This window comes from Netta rufina (genome assembly GCF_964035555.1).
Source record: "Netta rufina genome assembly, chromosome: 2".
NCBI lineage: Eukaryota > Metazoa > Chordata > Aves > Anseriformes > Anatidae > Netta > Netta rufina.
Genome location: NC_140124.1, coordinates 100,905,069 through 100,922,449, shown reverse-complemented (window position 1 = coordinate 100,922,449; position 17,381 = coordinate 100,905,069). Strand labels below are relative to the sequence as shown.

Here is a 17,381-nt window from a genome sequence, read left to right as displayed (position 1 = left end):
AGAAGGCTCTGGGGTGACCTCTTTGCAACCTTTCAGTACTTAAAGGGGACTTATAAAAAAAGATGGAGAGCAACTCTGCTCTATCAGATAATGACAGGATGAGGGGGATTTTAAACTAAAAGAGTTTAGATTAGCTGTAAGTTTAAACTTCAGTTTGGTTTAAACTAAAAGAGGTTTAGATTAGCTATAAGGAAGAAATTCTTCCCTCAGAGGGTAGTAAGGGACTGGAACATGTTTCCCAGAAAGGCGCCCCATTCCTGGAGGTGTTCGAGACTAGTTAGATGAGGCCTTGGGCAACCTAATGGTGGCGTCCCTGCCTATGGTAGTGTGGGTGGAGCTAGGCGATCTTTGAGGTCCCTTCCAACGCAAGCCATTCTGTGATTCTATGATTATATGATTTAGAAGTGATTAGGTCACAAGTGGAGCAAGTATTTTTACCCCATGGGTTTGAATTCACTTGATGATTATATAAAGTATATATAATTATAGTTATATAGTAATATAATATAGTATATTATATAAAGTATAGATAACCAAAGCATTATTCTGAAAACTAACCTCAACTAATGTGTGATTTTGTTAAACATAAGATTAAAAAAAAGGCAGGGTGTAATCATAATTGTTCTTAAAATGAGTCATTGATCTTTCCTGAAATTGTTTTGTCACTAAAGAAAAATACCATTTGTAGAAAAAATTATTAGCTAGCTACTTAAGCAGACAGGTGCTTTTATGCTAATAACAAATATAATCTTAAAGCATAATTTTACAAATATTTTTTTAAAGTTACACACTAATTGTTTATTGTTTATAAAATAAATTCATGTCTTTTTACAAATAATTTCTAATTTCAACTTTTCTAAATGTATCAGAGCAAGTTTAGCTAATTATCTCCAGTAAGTGTTTTAAAACATTTTCTGTACTCAGCTGTGTATTTTCCATTTCTTGAAGATTCCTCAACAGATAATTTATCATGACAGTTTTTGTGTCAGTCGTTCTTTTCTTTATTCCTGAGAGCTTTAATTAAATCTTTTAGATGTACTGTACTTATCACTTCTCAGCAAATATTTCAATTATATTTTATACCCAAGTCCAGAAGAAAGACTTTCATCTAGGTTTTAGATATGTTTAGAAATAATTAAGAAGGTTTGGAATGAAGCATTTACATGGCTTCTGTCCTGGTTTCAGTTAGAACAGAATTAATTTTCTTCCTAGTAGCTGGTGGAATGCTGTGTTTTGGCTTAGGATGAGAAGAGTGATGATAACACCCCGATGTTTTAATTGTTGCAGAGCAGTGCTTATACCAAGCCAAGGACACCTCAGACTTTTGCTCTGTCCTGCCAACAGGCAGGCTGGGGGTGCAGTAAGAGCTGGGAGGGGACAGACCCAGGACAGGTGACCTGAACTAGCCAAAGGGGTATTCCATACCATCTGATGTCATGCTAAACAATATATATATAGGGGTGGCTAGCCGGGGGGAGGGGGCCGGACTGCTTGGGGTTAGGCTGGGCATCGGTCAGCGGGTGGTGAGCAATTGCATTGTGCATCACTTGTTTGTACATATTATTATTACTTTCCTATTATCACCATTGTATTATTATTGTTATTATTATTTTGTTATTATTATTTTCCTGTCTTATTAAACTGTCTTTATCTCAACTCACGGGCTTCACTTTCCATTTCTCTCCCCCGTCCCAGAGAGGGAGGGGGGAAGGTGAGCTAACGGCTGTGTGGTATTTAGCTGCCGGCTGGGTTAAACCACGACAGTCTCTATCCACCCCTTATTCCATACCATTTATGTCATGCTCAGGTTACACTCTTTTCCATACATTCTAATTAGTCACCTATAGTGGTCATGGTAGTGGTAACATACAGTATTATATAGTAATTAACATGGTACAATTCAGTTCATGGGCTATTCTCACCCAGTATTAAATCTCCTTGAGGTACACACCGGACCTCTCCATTCTTTTGCATCACCCACCAAGTGTATCCAGGTCCCTGAGCGAAAACAATTCCACGAATAGGTTTGCCTTTTCCTGAGGCAGAAGTAGCCCAGACTGTTTTACCCAGCATATTTCTTACATGCACTACAGGAACTTTATCCCCATCTACAGTATGTAACAGGTTTGATTGGGCAGGTCCAGCTCGGTTGGCAGATCCCCTAGTATTGACTAACCAGGTGGCCTTTGCCAAATGCGTATCCCAATTTTTGAATGTCCCAGCGCCCATTGCTTTCAATGTAGTCTTTAACAGTCCATTGTATCGTTCAACTTTCCCGGAGGCTGGTGCATGATAGGGGATGTGATACACCCACTCAATACCATGTTCTTTGGCCCAAGTGTCTATAAGGTTGTTTCGGAAATGAGTTCCATTGTCTGACTCTATTCTTTCTGGGGTACCATGTTGCCATAGGACTTGCTTTTCAAGGCCCAGGATAGTGTTCGGGGCGGTGGCGTGAGGCACAGGATATGTTTCCAGCCATCCGGTGGTTGCTTCCACCATTGTAAGTACGTGGCGCTTGCCATTGCGAGTTTGAGGGAGTGTAATGTAATCAATCTGCCAGGCCTCTCCATATTTATATTTCAGCCATCGTCCTCCATACCAAAGAGGCTTTGACCGTTTGGCTTGCTTGATTGCAGCACATGTTTCACAGTCATGAATAACCTGTGCTATAGCGTCCATGGTCAGGTCCACCCCTCGATCACGAGCCCATCTGTATGTTGCATCTCTACCTTGATGGCCTGAGGTGTCATGGGCCCATCGGGCTATAAATAATTCACCTTTATGCTGCCAATCCAGATCCACCTGAGCTACTTCAATCTTAGCAGCCTGATCCACCTGCTGGTTGTTTTGATGTTCTTCAGTAGCCCGATTCTTGGGCACATGAGCATCTACGTGACGTACTTTCACAGCCAGGTTCTCTACCCGAGCAGCAATATCTTGCCACAATGCAGCAGCCCAGATGGGTTTGCCCCTATGCTGCCAGTTGTTTTGCTTCCATTGCTGTAACCATCCCCACAGAGCATTTGCTACCATCCATGAATCGGTGTAGAGATAGAGAACTGGCCATTTTTCTTGTTCAGCAATGTCTAAAGCCAGCTGAATGGCTTTCACTTCTGCAAACTGACTCGATTCACCTTCTCCCTCAGCAGCTTCTGCAACTCGTCGTGTAGGGCTCCATACAGCAGCCTTCCATCTCCGATGCTTCCCCACAATACGACAGGACCCATCAGTGAACAGGGCATATTTCTTTTCATTCTCTGGTAACTGGTTGTACAGTGGGGCTTCTTCAGCACGACCCACCTCCTCCTCTGATGATATCCCAAAGTATTTGCCTTCTGGCCAGTCCATAATCACTTCCAATATTCCTGGGCGACTGGGGTTTCCTATTCAAGCCCGCTGAGTAATCAGTGCAACCCACTTGCTCCATGTAGCATCAGTTGCATGATGCGTAGAAGAGACCCTTCCCTTGAACATCCAGCCTAGTACCGGCAATCAGGGTGCTAGGAGGAGCTGCGCTTCAGTACCGACCACCTCCGAAGCAGATCGAACTCCTTCATATGCTGCCAATATCTCCTTTTCAGTTGGAGTATAGCAGGCCTCAGATCCTCTGTATCCCCGACTCCAAAACCCCACGGGCCGACCTCAAGTTTCCCCAGGTTCTTTCTGCCAGAGGCTCCAGGTGGGGCCGTTCTCCCTGGCTGCAGTGTAGAGCACATTCTTTACATCTGGTCCTGTTCGAACTGGCCCAAGGGCTACTGCATGGACTATTTCCTGCTTGATTTGTTCAAAGGCTTGTCGTTGTTCAGGGCCCCATTCAAACTCATTCTTCTTACGGGTTACTTGGTAGAGCGGGTTTACAATCAGACTGTAATTTGGGATGTGGATTCTCCAAAACCCCACAACACCTAGGAAAGTCTGTGTTTCTTTTTTGTTAGTTGGTGGAGACATAGCTGTTATTTTGTTGATCACATCCATTGGGATTTGACGACGTCCATCTTGCCATTTTATTCCTAAAAACTGGATCTCTCGTGCAGGTCCTTTGACTTTATTTTGTTTTATGGCAAAACTGGCTTTCAGAAGGATTTGGACTATTTTCTTCCCTTTCTCGAAAACTTCCTCTGCTGTGTCACCCCACACAATAATGTCATAGATGTACTGCAGGTGTTCAGGAGCTTCCCCCTGCTCTAGTGCAGACTGGATCAGCCCATGGCAAATGGTAGGGCTGTGTTTCCACCCCTGGGGCAGCCAATTCCAAGTATATTGGACTCCCCTCCAAGTGAAGGCAAATTGTGGCCTGCACTCTGCTGCTAGAGGGATGGAAAAAAATGCATTAGCGATATCAATTGTGGCGTACCACTTGGCTGCCTTCGATTCAAGTTCATACTGAAGTTCCAGCATGTCCGGCACTGCAGCACTCAGTGGTGGCGTCACTTCGTTCAGGCCACGATAGTCCACTGTTAGTCTCCACTTGCCATTAGACTTTCGCACTAGCCATATGGGACTATTGAAAGGTGAATGAGTCTTGCTGATCACTCCTTGGCTCTCCAATTGACGAATTAGCTTATGGATGGGAATCAGGGAGTCTCGGTTAGTGCGATATTGCCGCCGGTGCACAGTTGTGGTAGCGATTGGCACTTGCTGTTCTTCGACCCTCAGCAACCCCACAACAGAGGGGTCCTCTGAGAGACCAGGCAAGGTAGATAATTGTTTAATGCCCTCTGTCTCTAAGGCAGCTATACCAAAAGCCCACCGGAACCCTTTTGGGTCCTTGCAATATCCTCTTCTAAGATAGTCTATGCCAAGGATACACGGAGCATCCGGGCCAGTCACAATGCAGTGCTTTTCCCACTCATTCCCAGTCAGACTCACTTCAGCCTCCAATACAGTCAACTGCTGAGATCCCCCTGTCACTCCACAAATATAGATGGGCTCTGGTCCTTTATAGTTCGATGGCATTATAGTACATTGTGCACCGGTGTCTACTAAAGCCTTATACTTCTGTGTGTCTGACATGCCAGGCCATCAAATCCACACAGTCCAATAAACTCGATTGTCCCTTTCCTCCCCCTGGCTGGAGGCAGGGCCCCCCTAATCCTGGTCAGAATCTTCTTCGTTTCTGTGTTTGAAGGACTGTCTGCTGGAAGTTGGAGCAGCAAACTTTTCAGAGAATCCCTTTTTCTTGATTGTTTTCTTTTGCAACTCACGTACCCGTGCCTCTAGGGTCGTGGTACATTTTCCATCCCATTTTCTCATGTCCTCTCCATGGTCTCGTAAGTAAAACCACAGGGTGGCATGGGGTGAGTACCCACCATATCGTCTTCCTTGTGTGGATGAACGCCTACCCCTGATAGCTGAGACACTGCTTTGTACAGGTGCGGAGGAGAATAATCTCTCTTCAAGTTGGTGAACCTTTTCAGAAAGTTTCTCCCAAGTGTTCTCTTTTGGTCGGTGGACACTGGTTGGTTCAGGTGGGGAGGATGATAGATTCTCTTCAAGTTGGTGAACCTTTTCAGATAGTTTCTCCACAGCTGAGACGCAGGCCTGTAAGGAAGAGGAGAGACTTTCTTTGTACTGCCAGAGTTGTTTAGCCACTTCATCCACTGTTCGTTCCTCATCCTCTTTCCAGGCCATTATTGCCAATGAGCTGGCATATGATGATGGTGCACTCCGTACAAACTTCCGCCACATGGGTCGTGTACACCTGACTTCATCTGGATCTTTGGATGTTTGTCTGAGGTCTGGATCCTCATAAATCACTTCCCGTACAGCTAATTCCCTCAGGTACTGGATTCCCTTCTCCATAGTGGTCCACTTGCCTGGTAGACATAAAAGTTCTTCCTTGAAGGGATACCTTTCCCTCACAGTTGAGAGGAGACGCCTCCAGAGGCTGTGAGATAGTGCTCCATCTGCAATTGCTTTGTCAATGCCTGCGTCTCTAGCAAGGGATCCCAGTCGCTTGGCTTCCCTGCCGTCTAATTCCACACAATTGGCTCCAGTGTCCCAGCATCGGAGCAGCCAGGTTGCTCACCTATACAGCAGGCTGTATAGGTGAGCACAAGCTGCTCACCTATACAGCGACCAAAATCTTTTCGCACATCTCGTAACTCACGCTCGTTTAGGCTTTGGGTAGTTACTGTTGATTTTTTGGCATCCTCATCTTCCTCCTCCTGAATCCTTGATGGCCCAGCGTCGTCGTCGTCTCCGTCGTCTCTATACCTAGATTTGGCAGAAGACTCTCTGCGTTCTAAACGACCTGAATCTCTATACCATTTTTTCACCTTCTCTACAGGGGCAGCTTGCACTGCTACTGCTCGTTTCTCTCACCTTGTTACAGGGTCTGCCACAGAGGTTGGAATACCCTCTGCAGGGTCAACTTGCACTGCCACAGCTCATTTCTCTGACCCTGTTACAGGGTCTGCCACAGGGGTTGGAATACCCTCTGCAGGGTCAACTTGCACTGCTACAGCTCTTTTCTCTGACCCAGCCACAGGAGCTGGAGCGGCTGCAGGAGCTGGAGCAGCTGCAGGAACTGGAGCTGGAGCAGTTGCAGGAGCTGGGACTGGAGTAGCGGCAGGAGCTGGAACTGGAGCGGCTGCAGGAGCTGGGACTGAAGTGGCTGCAGGAGCTGGGACTGAAGTGGCTGCAGGAGATGGAACTGGAGCAGCTGCACGAGCTGGAACTGGAGCGGCTGCAGGAGCTGGAACAGGAGTGGCTGCAGGAGCTGGGACTGGAGCGGCTGCAGGAGCTGCGACTGGAGCGGCTGCAGGAGCTGGAACAGGAGTGGCTGCAGGAGCTGGGACTGGAGCGGCTGCAGGAGCTGCGACTGGAGCGGCTGCAGGAGCTGGAACAGGAGTGGCTGCAGGAGCTGGGACTGGAGCGGCTGCAGAGTCCACCGTAGGGGTCACAGTGGCCGTTGGATCTGTCACAGGGCTTGGAGTGGCCGCAGGGTCTGTCACTAAGTTGATAGCAGTATCAATGGCAGCTCGATAGGCATGAGCCAGGCCCCAGCATGTTACAATGATTTGTGTTACTTTGGAACTGCCAGAATCATGACACCTTTTTTTTCAAGCATTCTGCCAGTTTTTGAGGATTTTGCAGTTGTTCAGGGGTGAATTTCCAAAACACTGGGGGTGCCAACTGCTCTAGATGCCTGCCCATATCCTCCCATACTCCCTGCCACCCACAACTATACTGCCTCCGGGCAAATCTCCGGATGAGCTTCCTAAGTAGTTGTTTAACTTTAAGCAGAATCTGAAGTGCATTCAGGAGGCAGAACGACAAGACTATGCTGGTCTGAGTATCCCAAGGATATTCAATATCTTGGAGAGCTATTGTAACAAGCTTGGAGGATAAGAGGGTGGTGAAGGAGGAAGGGAGAGTAATCAAGTAAGAAAAAATATCTTCCCCTTTCCCCTCCACAGATTGACTCCCTAATGGAAAAAAAAACAATAGGTATAATTGCTAATAGTTTCCAAGATACAGTTTCCAAAATACAGAGTCGACGATGTTACTGAGTACAAATACCAAGTTAGAGTCATGACCAGATATCTCATCGTCTCATAAGCCATTGCTACAACACTCAGTACCATAATGATCTGAAACCAGGGCCCGGAGAGGATAAACAACATGACAGAGAGCAAATACAGAAAATAATGTACTATAATACTCAATTTGGAAAACAGGCGCAGCAGAGTTGAGATTAAAGCAATCAGCATTATGACAAGTGACTATTAAGCAGGTCTAATACTTACACCAATTTTAGTTTAACACACTCTGGTCAGATCTGCCTTTATCTCAACCTTTCGAGCCCCACGTTGGGCGCCAAAAAGACTGTCGTGGTTTAACCCAGCCGGCAGCTAAATACCACACAGCCGTTAGCTCACCTTCCCCCCTCCCTCTCTGGGACGGGGGAGAGAAATGGAAAGTGAAGCCCGTGAGTTGAGATAAAGACAGTTTAATAAGACAGGAAAATAATAATAACAAAATAATAATAACAATAATAATAATAATAATACAATGGTGACAATAGGAAAGTAATAATAATATGTACAAACAAGTGATGCACAATGCAATTGCTCACCACCCGCTGACCGATGCCCAGCCTAACCCCGAGCAGTCCGGCCCCCTCCGCCCGGCTAGCCACCCCTATATATTGTTTAGCATGACATCAGATGCTATGGAATACCCCTTTGGCTAGTTTGGGTCACCTGTCCTGGGTCTGTCCCCTCCCAGCTCAGGTATAAATACCTGAGGTGTGGCAGACAGAGGGATTTGGCCAACCTCGTTTTAGTGGTTTGTGGGGACAGGACAAGGAGTAATGGTCACAAGATAGAGCACAGGAAGTTCTGCACCAACATGCGAAAGAACTTCTTCATGGTGAGGGTGACGGAGTACTGGAACAGGCTGTCCAGGGAAGTTGTGGAGTCTCCTTCTCTGGAGATATTTAAGGCCCATCTGGACTTTTCCACTTCTTTTCACTTTTTCACTTTTTCACTTCTTTTCCCTGCTGTTCACATGCTTAAGATAATTTTACTGGTCCTGAAAGCACTTGTACTATTTTATCAGACATAGTGGGTCCTAAGATAATGAAATGTTCAGTATCACAGATTACCATCAACATTTGTTCCTTTTCACTTCAGTTCCCACATGATTTCAGTGGCCAAAATTTGACAAAGCATGGAGCTAAAGATTTGTGCTTTGTGATATTTGAAAGTTGAGGTTCAAACTTCCCAGTAGATAATTTTCTAGCTACATGCAGTCTTTAACAGTGAGATAGCAGTTTCCATCATGCCAGGATTTGAAGCTCGGAGGAGTGAAAGTAAGCAGAATAAGTAATTGTAATGTGCAAGTTTATATTCTATCTCCCAACCTTGCAAGTTTAAGAATAAATGCTTTCACTCTTGCAAATCTTGTAATCACAGTACTGCAATGATGCACGGTATCTGTTTATACTGAGACCGGTTCAAGAGATACAAGACTTTAATACTGTCAAAGATTAACAGTCTGTTTTGGGCAATGGTCCATGGCAGAACATGTTGTATGGCAGAACTCTCTAGTGCTTCCCATAACTCTCATACAATTTTCATTCAATTAATAGAAATCAATTTCAAAAAGTAACATCTATGGGAGGCATAATATTGAATGATATTGCATTGTAAGCATGTTTTCTCAGGAATTAAATAGTGTAATTTGATAAATGTAAGTTTCTTTTCCCCTATGTTGAAAAGAACTTCATTTTCTGTTTAAACATTAATGTTTAAACATTAATGTTTTCAATGAGAAAACAAAAGTACATAAAAAACCACTTGACATTATTCCTAAGATACTCTACAGTAGAAACAAATTTTGAGATAAATTTTGACAGAGAATAGAAAATGGATAAGGGAAAAATAATAATAATAATATCTGCTACTTAGTTGACTACTTTTCATACCTGGAAGAAGTAAGAGCATAGTAATGAAGATGCATGTTGAACAACTGTTAAAAGTTAAGAATTTTGAAAGGGTAAATGGAAATAAATTGAAGCTGGCAAGCATATAATTACTGGGAAGGAAAATGATCATGGTTTTTATTGGCTGTAAGATTATGCAGGTGAAAATACTACTACTGGAGAAAGTGAATTACTGTATAAAAGAGAAATAAGAAAAGAGCTTGTACCAAGTGTACTTTCTTATATTTTTTTCTGCTATTAAGGAAAAAAAAATACTTTCATGCCAATCACACTTCATAGAAGAAAATTGAGTGTATGTATTACTGATACTATCTTTTAAGGCTAGAAAAACTTCCAGTGACCAGAAATAAGAAGCCATTTCATTACAAAATATTAGAGCACATTACACAAATTAGTCTTACGTCTCATATCTACTTACAGCATCTGCTTTTCCTAGATAGGCTTTAGATTGTTTTCTTTATCAATAAATATTTCAGTAAATATTTCATAAATAATGAAAAACATAGGAAAAAAAATCATTTTAAAGAATGTTGTGAAAAATGTTCTTACTTCTACATTCTTTCACTGTAAAAGCAGATGATATGTACAGTTTTGTTCATTCTGGTAGATTCAGAATATTCTAAAAACCAAAGTCAGAAAAGCCAAACGATTACTGTCATTTCTCTAAAAACTGAAATTATTTCCTGTGTTCTTTTTGAGGTGGAGATTGGATGGATCTTTTCTTCTATTATATAGTTGAAGCATTTTCTTCAGAAAGGCAATTATTTTCTGCAGACATGTCAGAAGCTGGCATGATCAGACTAAAATATAAAGTTGGAGAAAGAAGCTATTATGTAAAGTCAATTGAGCAGAAATATGAGATTAACTGAGAATTAAGCAAAAACAGTTTAAACAAAACCAGATATTTTGTAAGGTCATCTTAATTCTTATTATGTGCCAAGATAGTAAAATTATTTTGTTATAATTTTAAATGATCCTTTTGGAAAACCTCATTGGTAACAAAACCTGAATTTATGAATAAGTGTTCGAAGGAGTCCTTCTCTGTTATATGTCCACTGCATAATGCTGCATCCTCTGCCTTTCTAAAAGGGCTGTCTGGATGACTTGAACTACTTAATATACCTTTTTTTATGTTCCACCATAGATAAAATATTAAAAGTAATTGTTTAGGAAGTTTTTGTAGTAGCCATTGTAATGCACAAGACATAGAAATGAAATTCATTCTCAAAAGAATTTTGAAAGTTAAAAGGAGATATATTTATAGGGCAAAATAAACATGGCCAAAAATAAATAAATAAATAAATAAATAAATAAAAATCCAATTTGTACCTTATGTACATTCCATGGAAGAAAAAAATAAATAAACAAAATTGAATGCGAAATACAAAAGTATGTCATTTAGGGTTTTGTGACTCTCAGAGGAAGCTAAATATATGAAGAAAATATTGTAGCTTGAAAGCCCATGTAGTATTTTTTTGAGATTGGATCAGCACATTAGAAGAGTTTACCCAGGGTTTAAGCAATTTCTGTCTGTTAAAGGTATGAAACCTAACTCAATATCCATATGTTATATCCATCATTTGTAACATCCCCATAATCCCATAATACTAAATAACAAATACATTTTAATTAAATCAGAAATTGAAATGTTACTATAATTTGGGCAGGAATATTACTTTTTTGGAATATTTTTTTTTAGAATACTTTTTTTTAGAATATTACTTTTTTTTTTTAGACATCAATAAATGTGTAAAACTGAAGTACAGTTTATAAAAATGAAGATACATACTACTAAAGTTTGTAATGATTTTCTTTCATCCTCATCTGTTTTCATATCACAGATCCCATCTTTTTCCATCCACTCTTGTAAATAAACTCTGCATGTTTTTTCTGTAGTACTGAACAATGCCACTGTCATAGGTGAAACAGTAAAGGCCAGAACCTAGTGTATCTGGATACTGAGTTTTATTAATTACTAAGTGAACCTTCACGCTTTATCTTTTAAAATTAAATATTTAGTCTATTGGTTGTTTGATCTAATCCATTTTTTGATGTAAACATTTCTGATGCAAACATTTAACAACTTTTTTTTTTTAAATTTTCTCCTTAATTTCATTTTCTATAACAAACTCATGAAATAATATATGAATGTTTCAGGAAGACAAACAGATAAGGTAATTAACAGTATTCCTTTGGGAAGAGAATATTTTTATTTATTTATGTATTTGTTTGTTTGTTTGTTTCAGGATTTCTGAAATCACATAGTATATGTGGTAGGATTTAGATAGGGTGGGAATGTTCCTCTACAAGGCATACAAAATCTGTAGATACCAAAGAGAGAGACAATTTATCTCAAATGTTTTAAATATTATTTATGAAAATTCTTAGATTCCTTAATCATATTCATAATTTTGAATATAAATATCCATGAAGGAGATCTTTCAGACATCGTGTTTTTTCTCTTTTCACTTCACATACATGTGGACATTTATCAGTTTATGTTTCTTGTTTTATTTTCTTTATCACTGCTACATTAGTTCGTTACTATCATGCCTCTAGTCCATACTCTTGAGATATATCCACATTATCCTTGGGCAGTGTCCATTGATTAAAGCAGACAACAACCTTGTAGTGCTTCACTGTGGCATTGTTACAGCAAACTGTGTGAACACTTAATTAGTAATAATTTTAGTATGTTGTGTAGCTACCTTAAAATAATTTTATATAGGTCCCTCATTTAATTAGGTTTTGGAATAAATCCTTCCTTATATTAATACTTATTATACAGTTGCATTAAACTTAATTTTAAGCAGCAATGAAGAATTTTAAAATATTCTGTAGAAAAAATATACACATAAACTCTATTAATTGGGCACTAAATTAGTGATGCTAAACAGCAAAAACAGGGAAATGCACAGTGAAGCAGGAAATGTACCTTATGTTATTGTGTACCTGAGCACAATGGGGACACCATCTTAATGGCTTTCTTAATGTTCCTGTTGTACGAGATATTGGTGGACATATGGTATGCTGCCTGTTTATATGCCATAATTTTGTTAGCTGATTTGATAGCACTTCATATTTTTCTTCTGCTAGGAAAAGGATATATATATATATATATATATTTGTTGTCCTTTTTGTTTTGCTTAATTGGAGCTCAAAAGACAAGTATTTTATTTTGGCTTCCCCTCATGAGCAATTGCATATTTCTCTTATTATTAGGCCATTGCCCAATAATTCCTATTGGGCAATAACCTGGAACAGAGTTTTGTAGTCCTTCCTTGTACAAATAGCTTTTGTCTCTCTCTCCACTGACCTAACAAACTGCTAATGCAACTCCAGAGCTGACAGTGCTTTGCACAAACAGGGTGGGCACATGTGCAGTCAACTGCTGCCTTGCATACACGAAGGAGCCCCAAAACACTGGAGGTGGAAGCAGATTGTTTCCTGTTTCCTGTTTCACCTGGTTCCCTAGTGCCCTTTACACCAACCATGTGGCTGAGGGACACAACTGAACAACTTCTTGTCCCACCACTTCCAGGATGCCAGGAAAGATTTCCTTAATTTTTTATATCAAATGTTTATTCCATTTTTTAATGTGGCCTGCCTTCTCATTTGTTTGTTTGTGCTTTTTTTGTTGTTGTTGTTGTTGTTGTTTTGTTAGTTGGATTTATCCAGGTCTGTAGCAAAACACGTGCAAGATCAATTCCCTTGCTTGGTTTAAACATAAAGAGTTGTTAAAAACAGCTTAGTGGGATAGAAGAGACAAGATTCAAAATATTTACAGAAAAATAATAATATAATAATAATAATAATTAATAATTAATAATAATAATAATAATAATAATAGGCTTTCTCTTTTTACTCATACTGATGCTTATACATCAGTATACAATTCCCTTATACAGAGCATTGATGTCAGAAGTTCTTAGCAGGAGATGCTTGAGGATTGTTGCAAACTGGTATGGAAATGATAGGCTGTTCTTGTATATTAGCTTGTCAATATATGCTCTTGAGTATTGTGTTTCACTACAGACTGTGACTAGTCTTTTAAAGATTTTAGTGATATGCTAGTCTATATGCTAGTGAATTCTGGCAAGCATGCATTCTTTTGTACAAATAATTTAAAAATACCATTGCATGTGTTCATTGTCGTTCTTTACTGTAACTGTATTAATTTTATTAGGAAACAGAAGTCACAATGAAACTCTCTTACTGCTTTATAGACAGTAGACTAACAATACATCTAGAAGCACCAGACTGAGTATTTCTAACTTAAGTAAGAAATAAATATTACTTTTTTTTTTTTTTTGAAAATGTACTTTGTGTATTCCTAGAGGAACAAGATGCAATTTAAGCCACAACCATTAGCTAAGGTTAATATATTTTAAATATTATTAGTTTCCTTAAATTGAATGTAAAACTCTTTCAGATGCTATTTTTAGGGATTTTAACATATATTATTTTTAGATTAGCAAAATGAATAGAAAAGGATGGAACAATAAATGACATTTCAGTAATATAGTCACGGAAGTATTTTTAATGACAAGGATTACTAAAAAGGAGTTACCTAGAATTTTTAATAAGGCAAAGTTAAGTTTGGAAATCATGAAATTTTAATTATTAAATTTTAATTTTAGTCACTAATTAGAAGGGAAACTGCTTAAAAAAAAAAAAAAAAAAAAAAGGAGAAATTTAACAATTACAGTTAATTTTTTGATCAGCCTAGTCTTGTGTATCCAATGGGGTGAAGAATTTGACAGCTTGTTGACTCTCACTGATGTAGGGCTTGGCAATTTGTCTGTATCTGTATGATTAGTGGAAATCACAGAATCACAGAATTGAAGGGGTTGGAAGGGACCCCGAAAGATCTGTTCATCAGCAGACAGTATCATCATGCGGTCTTTGATGTTGTAAATAATCTCATTGCCATGCTGGCTTTAAGGTTTTTTTACTTTTTTAACCCAGAGTGATTTTGATATTATATATTTTTTTTTTCCTTTCCTTTTTTTTTTTCCTTTCCTTTTTTTTTTTTTTTTTTTTTTTTTACTCAAGAAAATAACGAGATAACTTATTTTCTAAGCAAAAGACATACATATTAAATACGTATGCACAGTAGCATGACTGACCCATTCACACTGCCAGGAATTGGGTTACAGCTACAAAGAAGTAATTGGTATCCGCAATATTCTACAGTTTGCTGAAAACTTCCAGGTTCCTTGGCATATTTAGTCATTGTTCCCAAAACTCTTAGGTTCCCAGATTCAAAACTAATCACCTGGGTTTGCCAATTTCCCTTTCTGAAAACATGTTCAAGTTACATAAAGAAGAAAAAAAAAATTGAAATTGCATTGCGGTTTGTGATAGGATTTCAATGCAATTACAGACATCATATGGACAGAATTTGAAGTATATGCCTGTAAGTTTAAAACAAAGGAAATTTTCAATTAATTATAGATAAGATAAAAACTAGTAATAAACACAAGTAATAAACAGTTTAGGTCTGCTAGGATTTACCTATTCTAAAGTAGTCATCTTGGATCAGTTTGTAGTGTATCTACTTTGTGCACTGCTTGAGCACATAAATCTATGTTCTATGCACAGCTATTGAGTATCGGTTCACTGTGCTCTAAATGCTGAAGAGCATAGCAGCTTGTTTCTGGTGCATAGCCTGAGTGGATGTTCCTGTTCTGATGCACATTGTTATTGAGAATGGGATTTATCAAAACAAGTTTTGCAAAAACTAATATATATTTCAGCATGGCTATCTTTTAACAGTGTTCTTTATAATGATTATGTTTTTGTAAATAATCTCTCCCTACTGCTATTTGTTTAATAGAAGGCTTTTATGATGGACTTTGTGTTTTTCACTGTTCTGCACATTTGATTCTTCCAATAAAAAGAAAAAAAAAAAAAGACTCAAGAATTAGATGTGACTGTTTTAAACGTATCTTTAATAACAATGGCACTGCAGTTCAGAACTGTCAATCAATAAATAATGACTCCTAGTCATCAGAAGCAAAGCAAGCAAGTGCAGCCTGCTTCACAGTGAAAGACAATTCTAAGTAATTGCTCTGAAACCCTGTGCTTTTTCTTCTTTATTAAAGAATCTGTTGAAAAAGTACCCAGTGTATAGTATAAAGTTAACAATAGACAGAAAGATTCTGTATCATCTAAATTCTATCGGTCTTCTACTGAAACTTTTTCTTAGAAGAAATTTGATCTGCAGTTGTTTTAAATTTAAACTGGCTTTTCCACTTAGTCACAATTTATTTTATTTTTATTTTTTAACAATTTCATTTCAGGTTAAAGAGAGAGAAGAAAATGAGCTTAAGATCTGGGACCAAACAAAGTTCTTCGTATGTTGTTGGAGACTTCACCAAGACAGTGAGTGAAGATGCAAGAGACTATCAAACAGACCTTCAGCAAGGCTAACATTAAAGAAAAGGGACAAAGGACTTAAAGCCTTCAAAAAGACACATAAATAAAATATATAAATAAATATATATATATAAATATATATATTTATTTATAAATAAATAAACTAAAATAAATAAGCTGAAGAAGTACATACAAGACATATATAGAAACAACACACATTATTTCTGTGCATTTCATATTTCCACTAAGGACCAAGAAAAAGTGTCAGTGTATACCAACACAGAAATTTTGGCAGTTCATTCTTCCTTCCCCATTATCTAAATTGCTATCTTCTAAAGCAAAAGGTGTACTTGAATTAATCTGATCCACAGCTTAGCTTTGGGAAAAAGTAATTTAGAATGTACATGGCTAAGGAAAGAGGTTCACATCTGGTCCTGTGAAGACTGAGTCTGAAATGGAAGTCAATGTTTTTTTTCCTTGCTTGTCTCTTGTGGTTGTTGTTGTTTGTTTGTTTGTTTTATACAGCAGTGGGCAAACAACTCTGTTTCTCAGTCAATTTCCCTAATTCTATCAGGGTGGCATGAAGAATACACCTTTCATTCATTTAAAATATACATATATAAATATATTTAAAGAGGAAAAGTTATTTTATTTTAAATATCTGAATATTATCACTTATACATTTACATTTAAATGTATCCATTTTCTTTATGTTTCTTTGTGTTTTCTTTGCATTTCACAAAAGAATACATAGAAATAATGCATCTCAAGTTAATCTTAATGTATACATCATATTTTTATTTACATTTGAATTTATTGTCCATGTAAAAACTGCAAGTGTCACATAGGAAATAGCATGAATATATTAAGCACCAGAAATGTTCAGCCATCAAGTCAGACACATGAGTATATACAGGTTCTGTTTCACAGAGATAATGTGAACTTGCTCTATTTACTCTGCAATATGTTTCTCTCATACATTATATCCATATAATTGAAAAACTTGTATTTTTGAGAGTTCTATTTTATAGTTAAATCTAACAGCATTTCTTCTCCCACTAATACTCCTTCTAAGCCTTCTTCAGCAACTGTAATCTCTTAGTTTGTCATGGAATTTACATACTACCATAGAAAAATAAACATTTATTTCTATAATTGGTAAATAAGCCATGAAAGTCTTTATGAAGACAGTGTGTCTACAGTTAAAATTTGCTTAGATTTAAGTGGAGGTTGGTCATGTTTTGAATGGAAAATACTAAATATTATTAATTACATAAGAATCACCTTTTTTTTTTTTTTTTGAGTAGGAATTACCCAAGCTGCTGGAGTTGGAGGCTGGGATCATCCAGCAGACTTTAACTGTTCTTAAGGCCCTCCCTGAGCACCTGCATTTGGCTGCTGCTGGAGACAGGATGTTAAAACAGAAAGTTTGACTCCCACTTTAGGTTCCTAATCTTCTTTCATGTTTGCAAATGGTGACCTAATCCCAGCGGTTGTCTCTTAGGTTATGCTAGGAGTGCATGATGAAGAAATGCTCCCTTTCTCT

General features: G+C 38.5%; 1 protein-coding gene across 1 annotated transcript in view; it reads left to right on the top strand.

Annotated features, from left to right (window-relative positions):
- The window catches only part of CCDC102B (coiled-coil domain containing 102B), a gene marked incomplete at both ends in the record, with an annotated part of 147,040 nt that extends 131,191 nt beyond the window's left edge, over nt 1-15,849 (top strand). Inside the window, one exon of the mRNA XM_084281223.1 lies at nt 15,760-15,849. Coding sequence (XP_084137349.1) covers nt 15,760-15,849 — 90 coding nt within the window. The remainder of the gene's footprint in view (nt 1-15,759) is intronic.
- Between the last annotated feature and the right edge of the window lie 1,532 nt (nt 15,850-17,381).